The sequence below is a fragment of the Crotalus tigris genome, unplaced genomic scaffold (genome assembly GCF_016545835.1).
Source record: "Crotalus tigris isolate CLP2741 ecotype Arizona unplaced genomic scaffold, ASM1654583v1 scf7180000017792.2578787, whole genome shotgun sequence".
In the NCBI taxonomy this organism is placed as follows: Eukaryota; Metazoa; Chordata; class Lepidosauria; order Squamata; family Viperidae; genus Crotalus; species Crotalus tigris.
The window spans coordinates 367,488-382,375 of NW_024096639.1; the positions used below are offsets into that span (position 1 = coordinate 367,488).

At 36.4% G+C, this 14,888-nt stretch overlaps 1 protein-coding gene across 2 annotated transcripts in view; it reads right to left on the reverse strand.

The window, feature by feature from the left end:
- SPSB4 (splA/ryanodine receptor domain and SOCS box containing 4) overlaps window positions 1-14,888 on the reverse strand; it is a 243,419-nt gene that overhangs the window by 54,930 nt on the left and 173,601 nt on the right. For both annotated transcript variants that reach the window (XM_039342464.1, XM_039342463.1), the window contains exon 2: window positions 8,949-9,798. In XM_039342464.1, the coding sequence (XP_039198398.1) occupies window positions 8,949-9,642 (694 nt within the window). In that variant the 5' untranslated portion in view covers window positions 9,643-9,798. The remainder of the gene's footprint in view (window positions 1-8,948; window positions 9,799-14,888) is intronic.

Below are 14,888 nucleotides of genomic sequence, written 5' to 3' on the forward strand. Positions count from 1 at the left end.
ATGAAGCATTCTTTTCACAATATATTAGTGTCCCAATCTTTTTTTCAATATTCATATTTGCTCCTTATTCTTTCTTTTACCCTGATCAGTATTATTTGTTTTTCAGCAGATTGTCTGGGTGAATCAGTGAGTCACTTAATTCACTGTGCATCTTTTTCACTGTTAAGAGGAAACCAGGCATTATGTTTTCATTTTCAAAGAGGTACAGCAGGGGTCCCCAAGCCCTGGTCCGTGGACCAATACTGGGTGGCAGAATGCCAGCAACCAGGCCACACAAACAAGCAAAGCCCCATCCACAGGATGCAGGCAGCACATACAACCAGGCCCCCTCCGGTCCACAGAAAAACCTCTCTCCATGGAATTGGTCCCTGGTGCCCAAAAAGTTGGGGATCTCTGAGGTACAGCATAATTCCCTTAAACATTTGTGACAGCAAACGTATATGTAGAACATTGATCCTAGAGTCACTTGTAACAGTATTTAACTCATTCAAGAGTTTTAAAATAAGTCTATTAGCTTTTTCTTTTTGATCTTTATCTCTCCTCATGTTCACCACTAAAATACAAAGTATTAATTAGAGATGTGCTACATGTTTAGAACTTTAAATGGCTTTTTAAAGATTTTGAGCCAGAAACAAAAATAATGTTTCTTGAAAGTTTTATTCTGAGGTTGGAATAAAATTTCGCTTTTTCATTGTAGCATGGAAACAAAGGTTGGTTGTTCTAAGTAGTGACATTCTGAGTTTATAGGAAGCAATTGTGAAATCAAGTGTTCAGGTTTGAAAGTGAGTGTTTAAAGTGTTCTGATTACAAAGTAAAAAAGTTCTTGTTTGAACGCAGGATCAAAACCTTCCAGCTGCTTTCAATTTTCTTCTGATGCAACACAGCCAACTGTGTTTGACATCAGCCTTGAAACAATGCATATGGTTCTTCCAAAATGATGTACCATTCCTTTTGAAAATCATTTAAGAAAGGATCTCCTAACCATGCTTATTGGTTCATTTGAATGTAATCCAAAATACCTCTTCAACTTGCTTGACATATCAAAAAGTATTTTTGAAAAATTTTTCTCAAAATATCAATTTGAATAAATATTTCCCTAATAAAGGGAAATAATACGTACCTACAGAATTTTCTGCATTTCATATACAAGGTAGTAATCTATAATTAAATACATTTATTAGGTTTAAGAAGAGTCCATAGAAATTAATTCTATACTACATGCTTGGGGGAACATTTTTTTCCCAACCCAATTACAAGCTTACAAAAGCTATACAAAATTCTCCTAATATATTGTGCATACATTCTGTCTGTGAACTTTTCCCGTGTACATTTGAGTTTGCTCAATCAAGTTTTAAAGAGGGAGAGGCCAACTGACTTCCTTTTTTGCAGAATTTTTAGGTAGGAATGTGAAAAATATATTACATGAACTAAAAAAACAAAGTGTATAAGTATATATACTTTTATAACTGTATAAAATTATGATACAAGACATAGTTATTTTATAAACATATTACAATAAATATAGAAATTTTATCTTTCATAAATTTCTATGAGTGCATGAAGCCATAGAACAGAGAAACATAATTTGCAGATTTTTTTTAAATGACACTTCTCCCTTAATAGGAAATTTCTATCCTGTTAGTTTAGTCAGATTTCATTTATAAGTAATGTTTACCGTGCCTTCTTAGCAAAGTGGGCTATCACATATAGTGAACAAAAAATGCACATTGCATCTAAAAAAAAAAGTAAAATTGTGAGTTCTTTCTTCTTCCTATGTATTAATCTAATCTTTATAACTGCGATCTGTAATTGGGTTCAGCCCTGCTGTTTCTTATGCTGAGATTTCCAAGACTGAAATTGCATCACACAAATATCACACAAATATTAACAGCCCTGTCCAGTAGGAGCCCACGTGACCAGTGTTGCACTTCTGCGGCCACTTGAGGTTGCTTGTGGCAGGAGGCCACGTGGCACACTGTACCACTGCCACGAAGCCATGCAGGTGGGGGAGGGAGTGGAGCTGTCCCAAACACTCCATAGGCACCTAAACACTTTTCGCCCAGAGGGAGACTGGAAACTTCGTCTGCTTGCAAATGGGGCACTTGGGAATGGAGCAAATTGCTCGGTTTCTAAGTGCCCCATTTGCAAGCAGATGAAGCTTCCAGTCTCCCTCTGAGCGAAAAGTGCACGGCGTATCCAGATCACCTGTCCCGCCTCTACCCCCACGCTTGGACTTACCTGCGCTGCGCCAAGAGGCTGGTGGGCTGCGGCTATGGCTGTACACTGTCGGGCCTCACATGTTCACCGTGGCTTGTGCTGGCCAATTCACACACCCAGGCTTATTTTTGGGGTAAAGCTTATATTAGGCCCACCCTAAAAAAATCAGGCTAGGGCTTATTTTGGGGGTGGGTCTTATTTTCAAGGAAACAAAGTATGTACTTAACATTCATGTACAATTCGTTTGTTGATAAAATTTTTACAAGCATATAAATTAAACTGGCAGAGTGATAGCAAACAGTAATATAAAACATTATTGAAGGTCTAATATTACTGTCTAATATTCAGATTAATTAACATATTTAACATAAAGGCTATTTGAAGAATGATTTGGGAGATCAGTACTGTTTGGTATGTCTAGAAATTGAACCTTAATATTTGTTTCAATTATTAGCCACATGCTGATTTTATAAAACATGCAGACAGTAAACACACACAAAGACAAAATAAAAGATTCCAATTAAACATGGGAGTTTGCTTACCAGAATGTAACTAACAGGGAGATATAAAATATCAGTTATGATACCTCTGATTTCTGAAAAAAGGGCATTCATTTTTTTCTTCAGGATTAACTTAGTTTTGTTTCTGAAACTGACATCTCTTAACATTACACAAGAACAAAAATTTCACCTAATAATGGAAAAGCTTAGTGATTGGTTTAATAAATATCACCATAATTATCTGATATCCTTCCAACTATACCTGCCAATTATTTTTGATGGCTTAGATAATTGTCATTTATTCAATTAACCATGATTAAGGAAATCAGAGTTTTTTTCAATGTGTGAACACAATCATAAGCTCCATGCTCAATGTATCTGCATGCGTGACTGTTTTATTAATTTCTGCATATTTGAATTGAACATACAAAAGTGATTCTATATGCTCATTCAACCAAATACACTTAACAGGTCAACAGCCCTGATAATCACAAAAACTACATAAGTAATTTTAGTGACATGCTTAAGAATAGGGAAGATAGCCAGATTTACAAGAACACTGTAATTTAAGGGTGACTTCTCTGTCGTACCCATACTGCTTTTAAGCATACTATATGACAAGAAGAGGCTGAGATGGAAGGCAAGGTTAAATGTGTCAACAGTTTGGAGACATTGCATTGTCAAGAAAGACCTAGTAAGTCCAGCACCTCGTGAATTTTGTTGACCCTTATCTATTGCCAATTTAGCTTTGACCAATTAGTTGGCTAGATTCTTATATGACAGGTAGCAATAATAACCTCTTCTGTGCTTTGATCTCAGTGAATGCTCCTGGTTATTTGCACATGACATATACTTGTGTGCAAGTAAATGTCTTGTGTATGGATCAGATCTTCTGTACTTAATGTTACTAGTGGATCTCAGGTGCCAATAAAAACAACCTAAACAAAGACCTGAAGCCAATTTCCTGATGACTTAAAGATAAAAGTAAGATTTACTTCAGCTAAACTTTTCTGTCATAAAATTTGAACCACAATAATAATAATAAAAATAAATATGTCCTCAAATTAAGTTCAGTTCCTGGTGACTTCATGGACATATCAATATAATTTTCTTGGTGAAAGCACAGAAATGAAGCTCTGTCTTCATCCTTAATACTTTTTTGACTTTCCAGTTCAGTCAACCATCCTGAACTTTCTTGAGCGATCATTCAAGTACTATCCAGGATTGACCAAACATAGCTACTATATCCAGGCAAAGTTAATCAGTTGCTGCTCCCCAATGAGATACAGTAATAAAACTGGGAAAATATATTCCATACCATCATTACTACAAGTTTCATTAGTCAACAATTAATCAATAATTTATACATAGATATAAATAATCAAATGTTAGAGAAATGTTCATGTTACAGATCTCCCTTACATTTCACTTTCCTTTCCCACGGAAGTAAACATGAAAGAAAGATGCATGTCTAATAACTAGATATTGCAACAAAAGCAAAATTAGTTTGAAACATCAGAACAGCAAGGATGCTGACCTCCATTGAAGAATTTACAGAGGGTGTTCTGACAAACAGTTGCATACATGTAAATGTGCTACTAATTTTCTGTCTACAAAGACAATAATTTTATCCATTAATTTGGTAGGCTGTCTGAGAAACAGAAAGCAGATTATCACAATCTGCATTTGCATTTTTTCAGCAACTAATTGGGACATAATGGGTATTCAAAGGTCAATATGGTCATCAGTAAATTACTAAGATGATTGTTTCTGTCTTCCCTTAAAATGTCCTTTTGCTTTTAAATGACTATTTTTTTTCTGAGAACACCATACTAATAAAATGAATCACATCATGCATTAATTTTCCTTTCAGTTAAACCACACTTAATGCTCATGTTAAAGTGAGGTAACTAACATTCAATATGGATTTTTGAACATAGATCTTTTTAACATTTATATTTTAGTATATTTTATTAATCTAGGTGAAATAATATGTATTTCTACTGTAATCCATGTGTGATATGCCTTATGCTAAATAAATAATAAATCCAACATGAACTATACAAAAAAAAAAGAGAATTACAGGTTGCCCTCACTTAACTATGGCAACTGGACTAGCAAACTCTGTCACTAAGCAACATGATCATAAAGCACAACATCATGTGACCATCCTGACTTATGGTAGTAGTTGAGGCAGTCCCGGTTGTTGTCCTTAGTTGAATCTGCCTGTGATGAGCAAAAAATACCTTCACTAAATGACTATCTCAGCCACATTCTCAAGATTTTAAATACCAGGTAGTCCTCAACTTACAACAGTTAATTCAGTAACCATTCAAAGTTAAACCGACACTGAAAAAAGTAATTTATGACCACTTTTCACAGTTACAACCTTTGAAGCATCCCCATCATCATGTGATCAAAATTCAGATGCTTGGCAACTGGTTCTTACTTAAGGCTGTTGCTGTGTCCCAAGGTCATATGATCAGCTTTTGCAACCTTTGGACAAGCAAATTCAATAGAGAAGCAAGATTCACTTAACAACTGGGTTACTAACTTATCAACTTAACAGCTGTGGCAAGAAAGTTCGCAAAATGGGGCAAAACTCACTTAACAAATGTCTCACTTAACAACATAAATTTTGGGCTCAATATTTGTAATCCACATATCCAACACCTAACACAGACACCATCTTCCTCAAAATGTAGTTATTAGGGTTGTGCACTGTTTTATATTTGAAGACAAAAAGATATTTAGGGGTATGCAAAATAACTTATACAGCTCCATCCATAACTTGATAAAATAAGTCATTTAATGGCATCACATAACTGCTCACTGCAGCTGACAAGCAAATCTAAAAAATAAATATTTCTTTAAGAATTGCAGACAGATATTATGTGTCCCATACATTACCAAGTAGATTTGCCTTCATCTAAACAGGTAGTCCTCGGCTTACAACTACAATTGAGCCTAAAGACTGAGGTTTTAAAATGTATCTTTTTTCTTGTCTTAAGGATTTCCTTTTTTAAATAAACCAGAAAAGACAAGACAAAAATCTGGTTGTTGTATCCCATACTAGTGAAAGTTTTGCACGAACGAGCTGGGAACATGCTTTACCTAAAACTAATTGAATTCCTTTATCTCTGAATGCAACACTACTTAGGGTCATTTCCCTTTTTATTCAGTCAGTTTTTATCAGCTTTCCAGTGAAATGCCAACCATTTTTCAACCTTAAGTCAAAACATTTATTTATTTGTAGCTCACCTTCATTATTTCTACAAATAACTCAACGTCGCAAACATATCTAACACACCTCTCTCCTCCTATTTTCCCCACAACAATAACCCTGTGAAGTGGGTTGGGCCGAGACAGAGGGTCTGGCCCAAACTACCCAACTGGCTTTCATGGCTAAGGCGAGACTTGAATTCAGAGCCTGCTTTCAATCCTGTTGCCTTAGCCATTAGATATTTTCCCATTTCAATCCAATTATCTATAAAACTTTTGCTCTTTCCTTTTACTTTTCTACAAATTACCATTTTTCATGTAAAAATACAATAATTGTGCACTGCCTAAAATTGAGCTCATGAAACTCCTAATGGAAAAAGGTAAGATAGAAGTGCTAAAAATGGTAAAGTTCAAGCTTTCCAGTTTGTGAAAAATCTTTTCATTTTATGATCTTAGATAACTTAATGACACTGCTGTTTCAGATTAAACTATGCATTTTAATTTTTAATGCTTTAATGTTTGTACTATTGTAACTGCTCTTGTTTTTCTAAATTTTGTTCACTGCCCAGAGTCATTTGGTGAGATGGCTTAGCCATGTAAAACAAATAAACACATAAATAAATAAAGTTCAGGTTATTTTACCAAACTAAATTGTCTCAGGTTCTCCCAAATACTCCACAGATAAAAATCGGTATGACATTTAAAATAAAAGAACAGAGCATATCCTACAGAAATTATGATGTCTTCCCTAGTTAAAATGAATGTTTCTTTATTAAAACATTAAACTGTATTTCTTTCCATAATAATAGTTTCAAGCTTAATCTCTGTTCAAACATGGTACCATTTAGTGACATTCAGCCCCAACAAGCCACTTCAAGGTAAATTTGGAAAGCTCTGGATTATGTCACTCAATGTGGAAGATTCAAAATCGAGAAGATGAGAGGTAGTCCTTAACCTACAACTATAATTGAGCCAAGAATTATGCTCATCAGTCATGCTGGTCATTAAGCAGGTCACCATGTAAGTACACCCAATTTTATAAGCTTTTTTACAGTGGCCATTAAGAAACATGGCAGTTGTGAAGCAAACTCATTGTTTGCAATGTCTGTTTTTTGCTGGAAACCACCAGTAAATGCTGGTTTCCGGCAAAAAACCCCATCATAAATCATGGTCGTGTAACTGCATGGATGGTGCAAATGGCCGTAAATGAGAAGCTGGTTTCCGAGTACCCAGAATGCAGTCGTGTGACTGGCGGGAATTAATCATCAGAACTTTAATCCGGATTGTAAGTAGTTTGGGGAAGGGGATCTGTTCTAACTTTGAATTGTTACTAAGCGATTGGTAATAAGTCGACACCTTATTATATATGCACACACACAGAAGACATGGCAGCAGTGACCACATGAATTGCCTATTAGTTTAATCCAGTGTTTCTTAATCTCAGCAACTTTAAGATACCAGGCAGCATGCATACTATACAAACTCTAAGAAACACTGGTTTAACTAATTTGAAATCTTTCAGCATTTAAGCAAATAGCTAAATGGTGCTCAAAATGGATTTGTAACAATCATACGAAGAAATTATTTCAGAAATGTATAATGTTTAGCATTGGAAAGCTCAATAGCTACGAAGGAACACACTATATTTAGGTCTTACTTAATACAAATGGAGAAAAAAAATGTCTAAAATCAAAACAAAATAAAGCATATTTTGTTATTCTCATAGGTGCCAAAATGACAAATGAAATCTTGAATCTATGGTGTGGAGCTTACTTTCTTCCAGGACTTCTTCCCTCTTTCTCCCACAGCAAAATATCTGTAGTTGCTCTTCCTTTTCTTCCTTCAGTTACAGCACATATACGGCTTGCATTCAGTTGCATACATGGCTTTTCATGGCAGCTGATTGAGCCAGTGATGAACCCTACTTTTGCCAAATGGCTCCTGCCAGCTTCAGTGCAAGTCTTTCACAACTAATGGCCTCCTGATCACACTGCTGAATACTCATGCTGCTCACAGGCCACTCATAATGACTGCACCGCTTTTGTGTAGAACTTTTTTTTCAAGGATTAAAAAAAAAAGAGCACAACTCATCCCTATATCACCACAAACCTTGAAGGGTATGTGGGTTTTGCAGGGACCTTTTGTGGTGCTGCAGGCTGCTTATACTTCACTCTGCTGGGAGTAATTAAAAAGAAACACTAACACGCAGTGATACAACTGAGAGGCTCCTCATTCGAGACTATGAAAGAACTGTGCCTAATGGAGAAAACTGTGCCTAATGGAGTCACATCATGCAAATGGAACAACTCTCTGCTTTTCCAGATCAGCAAGCAGTTTTGAAGACCAGCAGCTATGAGAAAGCCTCATAGAGCCTCCCAATTGAGCTGACCCAATGACATCCGGTACAAGCATGCAAGAAGGTGAAGGCAGTACAAATATATTGCAGCACTAACTTTTATAAAGCCCACCCACACAAAATCCTATCATTTTTGTGAATGTAAAGAAAAAAAGAAAGTAAGGAAAAACCACAGATGCAAGACAATCTTTATGCATATACTTAGAAGTGGTTCTCGAAAGCTTCCTGTATTAATCTACTTATTAAGTTTGAATCTCAAAGACAGATATAAATTTTGCAAAACCTTTTACTCTGAAATATCAATGGGATTTATGTTGGTTTTTCACAATCAACACTTACTACTGCAGAATTCTTTAAAGAAACAAAATAAAAAAAAACTGCATTCATTCTATTTTGGGCCCTTATATCACCCACATACACATAATAAAGAGAAACAGCAGTCCTTGTAGAACTAATTCCTATTTTCCTGCAGCTCAAAGCTGCAGCTATCAACACAGTGATGAGCCTTAGAAATACTTTGACAGATAGATATAGAACAGCAGGTGTACTTTTGCCTTGTCAGGCCATTTCGCATGGAGACAATGTCAGCTTGGCAATGTAACAAGTATCTTTACATATTCTGGAAAGAATAAAAATGTTAATGTAACACTTACGATCAAGCCCATTGACATATCTCATTGTAATTTCACAGTGCCCCCATACCGCACTGACTATGGGATACAGTTTTTTCCCTTTTAAGCCCCTGAAGGCCACTCCAAGATACTGTCCATCCACGATGAAGCTAAGGGTTCCTTCATCCATATCCAAAACCACCAATAAGGAGTCTGGAAGTACAAAAGACTCATCTGGTTCCAAAAACACAGGATAGGTCACTCCAGGCTGGTTTTTGCAATTGTGGTAAAGTTTGTTCCGTCCAAGATCCCAGCCCCATGATTCACTATTGCTACCAACCAATGATGTATATCCTACAGAATGCAAAGGGGCTTCTGCTGTTGAGATCCCAACTACTGCATGTGTTCCTCGTTGCCTTGTGGGCCAGTGAATCTGCCAAACATGGAGTCCCCTTGTGTAGCCAACTTTTCCCCTGATGCAATCTGTGCTTTGGGCAACCGGGTGTCTATGAAAGGTTAGTCTGTCATCTTCCTTCACAAATATATTTAAAGATCGATCGTCATTGTTCCAAGCATGTTTGTATTGGATCTCCAAGTGGGCTGGGGGCATATCTAGCAACATATCCAATCGTGCAGGCTTGCAGAAATCTGGTCCCCTCAGTTCTCGTTTAACTGGTCTATATGGGGGATCCCGAACATCCACAGACTTTATGCTCCCTGAGATTTTTTGGCCCATCGCTCAGCTGCAGTTTGCTTGGTTGCAGGGAGTGAAGGGTAGATGTGGGCCCAGTCATGAAAGCTCTTTCAAGCTGAGCCAATGATTCATTATGCACCAACTTGATTTACTCCTTTCTGGACTCTTTCAGAGCCAATGTTTTCTGAAAACACACTTCTGAAATAAAGCAGAAAGTCACCAGTTAAAAAGTAGCCAAATTATAAACCACATAATTATTCTTTCAAAAAAAAAACAGAAAGAAAAACAGGAGAAGGGGGATTTGTGCCAAGTTGCTTTAAAATTAAGACTTAACTATTCTCAGCCTCATGGCCTTTGTACTTCAGTGCTTGTTAGCCAGACTGTCAGCTGGATATATTGAGTCTACAGTTTAAGAGCACAGACAGTCATTTCCTTTTTCCACAACAGACATTCCACACCTTTTGCCCTTCCACCCAGAGTCTAGTCAAGAGGGATGTGACACTGTACAAACAGCTTGCCCCTATTATCAGGTATTTTCATTTCTAATTCTTTATTTTACCTTAAAGACATGCTTTATGCAAACATTCACTTTTACCTCTTTCTCTTATTAAATCTACCTTTTATTCCAAGGAGATGCAGACAAGCAAAAAAAAAAAAAAATGAAACCACTGTGTTTCTATAAAAATATGTAAAGCTTAACATCTTAACAATTAATATAGCTTTCGAAAGAGAGGTGGGGGTAAAGAAATTTATGTAGGTGTTTTTTGATCAGCAAGTCCTATGAATTGTTTTGTTTTAAAATTAGAAGCAAAGCTATTAAGAAGTATTGTTGCTATATTGAACAACTTATTCCATTATATCACATTGGACCCCAACATTACATAGTTTTGGTATAATTCCCTTATCATAGAATTTTCTCCCCAATGTTCAAGCTTTTTAATCATATTACTATAAAAGAAGCATACAATTTCATAACTATATTCTATATAAAGAATAATATATCATGATTTGTATGGAAGAGCTGTTCTGCAAGTAAAAAAAATACTCTGATTAGAACTACAAAATACACTATTCAGATGAACGTTTCTAGACTCCAGATAATATATATTGAATTATGATGTTAATTGGAACTGGAATTTCCATCACTAAGCAATGCTGTTGTTAGACAAAACATCACACATTCACATTGCTTAGCAATGGCAATTCCAAAACTCGGCTTTGCTGTTATTAACTGAATCCTGCCAGTAGTTCGGTGAGGATTCAGCCCAAGCTAGGTCATTTTTTGGCATTTTTTCTTTCAGTCCCAAACTTCAGTATGATAAGGGATCTCACCACTGCTGCCTATCTCCTCCCCATCTTTGTCCATTGGTTGCCCTTCACAGTGGTATTCTTCAGCGCAGTGGTGGCACAGTTAGCATGTCCTATTCTTGTGATGCTTTGGAAGGCCTCAGAACCTTTTTGAAAGCTTTCCAAACATCCTGATAATGGAGCATAGTATTTTCTGAATGGAAGGTGCACCGTTCTTGTATTGCTTCAGAAGGTCTTAGCTATATAGGGCAGAGGTCTCCAACCTTTTGAGCACTAGGAACCGGTTTCATGGACAGAAGTTTTTCTGTGGACCGGAGGGGGCATGGTATCATGTACTGCCTGCATCCCACAGATGGGATGGGGATTTGTTTGCATGGTCCGATTTCTGGCATGCTGCGGCCCGGTGCTGGTCCACAGATCAGGGGTTGGGGACCCCTGATGTAAGGTATCCAAAAAGAGCAGAGATGGCGGGAGTGCTAGGTGGGTTTGTGGGAACTGAAGGCCTCTGCATTTATAAGTGCAGGTAGGCTCTCAAGTTTTCAAAGTTTGATCATGCAACTATGGGGATGCTGCATGCTGGTGCTCAGGAACTAAGTTTATGTACCATTCATTCAATGCCTCCATAACTTCAAACACTCAATGAAAAATGGTCATAACTCAAGAATTACCTGTACAATAACAGTAAAACAAATTTATTTCACAAATCTGAGTTCCATATTCAGTTCCATTATGCCTTCCTATCATATTGTCTTATTAAGGCTATTTAATTACATAATTCAATTATATATTACACTGTGAGTAAACATTCTCACAAATTATGGTTGGCACCTCCTAACTGACCTATTTTTTTAAAAAAAATTAAACATGGTCTTCTCTAAAATTCTCTTAGCTTGATTTTGAATTGCAAACATTTCATTACCATATTAGATACTATCATCGATAAAGATGTGGAACAGTAAAGTTTGATGGCTGGCAAATGTTATGTATGTATATTTACGCTAGGTTATTTGTAAAACTACCTTTTTTCCATTATTTCTGCTTTATCCATAAGAACTAGCAGAGAGGGCATGCACTGGATCCCATTATTAAACAGTCATCCTGTTGGAACCAAGAGTTGTGCCTTTTATGTGGCAGCACCTGCCTTATGGAAAAACACCTCTCCCCCCACCTCCAAGATCCAGATGGTGTCAACTGTGTAAACTTGACTATCTCCCAGGTATTTGAGCCAGGAAGTTAGGCAAGCTCTGTTATTTATGTGGTTTTAGGATTGAAAGATATCATTTGTGAGCATCATGAGCTTTTTAACTGTTTTGCATTTAATTTTTGTACAGCGCTCAAAGTCACTGTTGTAAAATGGGTACATCTGATGGTTGTAATTTCCCAGGATCATGTGATCACCCTCTGTGACCTTCCCAGCTGACTTCAGAGAAGCAAAATTAATGAGGGAAGCCAGATTCACTGAACACAATGTGGTTCATTAACAACTGCAGTGATATAATAACAACCTTGGCAAAAAAGGCTGTAAAATTGGGTACAACTCACTCAACAATTGGCTTGCTTAGTCACAGAAATTCTGATCCCAATTGTGGTTGCAAATCCATCAACCTGTAAAGTTCTGTTATGAAAATAAATGTTATTTGGAACTAGTATTTGGATGGCGACCTCTAAAAAAGCTACGGGGTAGAGCTTTGAAAAATTAAAAAAAATAAAAAGAAATAAAACCATCATGGACGAGTGCAGTTGAAAATCATTTCTGTATAGTTGCCAAGAAAACATGTAGTGATCAGTAGCTGAAATCAGCTCAGGGGAGTCTTTATCTTCCTATAAGACTGGAAGCTTACAAAATGGAATAAATATTTTATTCCATAAAAGATGATGGATTTTATTCCATAGAAGATTATACTGTACATTGTAGCAAATACTATCTGATAAGAACCTCTGAACAATATTATATAACATATGTTTAAAATTGTCATAGTGTATTAGGCTAATCTCAAATGAAGCATGGTTTAATCTTACAATCAATATCTCAAGATAATTTGCCTTGCTAAAGAAAGTTGGTAAATGAAAAGAGATAATTGTTAATTATCCTGTCTTTAGTCACCACTGATAGTTCAAATTGTATGCCTTAAATAGGCTATTTTTAAAACTGAGTCCAAATCCTTATATATTCTCGGTCAATTTATTTGGTTGTTATGGTCAAGTTGACAACCAAATCTCAAGTAGTAACTGAGATTCAAGATATCTAGATAATGTTATACAAAATGAGGTAATTTAGGATTGATGAAAGTTAGCCCAGAGAAGAAATATTAAAAAGGGCAGAAAAATATAATAATATATTTTTCCTCAAAAGGACTTTTTAAAACCAAACCTGGCCCCAAATCTGCCCCAAGCAAGAGCTAGGCCCATACAAATGCAAATGTAAAACCATCAGAAAGTTGAAGCCAGAGCAATCAAGAAGACAAAAGAGAAGATCTGCATACCCCACCCAAACTCTAGGAGTCAGCCCCATCACCTGGGAAGCAGGATATGATAATAGAATTAAACCACAGATATCAAGGCCTAGACAAACACTCAGAAACAGCCTCAAGGTTCATGCCACAGGAACAGGAAACTATTCCAAACAAAAGGCTAGAGGGGGTATAAAAGCCTACTGCCCCATGTGCTCCTGCCCTTCTCTCTTCTCTCTCCTCTGCACTTTCCTGAAGAACCATCTTTCTGCAATAAACTGTAACCTTCTTCCCAAAGCAGTCGCCATGTTTGCTTATTTATTCCCGGCTTGGATGAACCAGGATGAAGACTTTACTTCTAACAGGATTGTTTTCCAAAAACCTGAGAAAATAAGTTTAGTGATCGTGAGGCGAGCAGCATCTACTGTATTTTTTTGCCCTTCTATTCAATTCTCAGAGACTGCCTGGACAAGTTCCTGCAGTTTTGTTGACAAGTTTTTTCAGAAGCAGTTTGCCACTGTCTTCTTCCTAGAGCAATATCTGCAGCTGAGATCATGAATTCCCCTATATTACATGACAAATTGCTATTTTTAAGATTTCACATCTGTCCTGTGGGAAAGGTCACTAATTAAGTCATGTCATATCAGAAGGCCTATATCTCTGCTAAAATGTTCTCTAATATTTTTTGCTTAGCTCTTAATGAATTGCTAGAAGAAAAAAAGATAAGTTGTTTAAAAAACTATAGGAGTAAAAATATTTTTGTGGTTTGACAAAATGGAAAAAATGCTCAGGATAGCAGCTCTGTTTGCCCACAGCAGAGAGAAATCTAAATTGAAACAGGAAAAAGAGTGTTAGTTTTATTTCTCAGTGTTTTTCATGGAATTGCCAAGATATTAAATAGGGCATTATTGTCAGTGCCAATAGTGAAACCTTGCAAAAATTAAGTTGGGCAGACAGAATTCCACTATTGAAAATGCACCTGTATCACAAGGACATCAGACAGAATACATTGAAAGCAAGTGAGATTATCATGTTTAATTGTGAAGAAAAATCTGACTATGAAAATAGTGACAAAACTAAAGAGTATCATGGTGAATCCATATTAAACCAGAGTCAATAATATAGTTCTGTCCTCATCTGCATAGTTGTCCAGGCAGTTTCTTAGAACTGGATCCAAATAAATGGAAGAAAAGAAATAAAAAAACGGATTTCATTTTTGGAGAAGGCTTTTTAAATTTGAAATTTCCTTCCATTAATATCTGTGGCACATTTCTTTTACATTCCAAGTACTATTGTAAAAACTTTGTTTCTTTTTTCAAATACTGTAGTTGCTACTTCTTTACTAGGTGTTGCTGTTGATTTTGCTCCACTGGGTACTTATCTCCATTTCTTTAAGCCATTGAGTTAGCATCGTCCAAAGATGTTTCTGCAGAACGGAACATGGAATGCTGAAGTGGTACCTATTTATCTACTTACATTTCTCACTTAAGTGTTACCTATTCATCAACTTGCATTTACATGCTTTTGAAC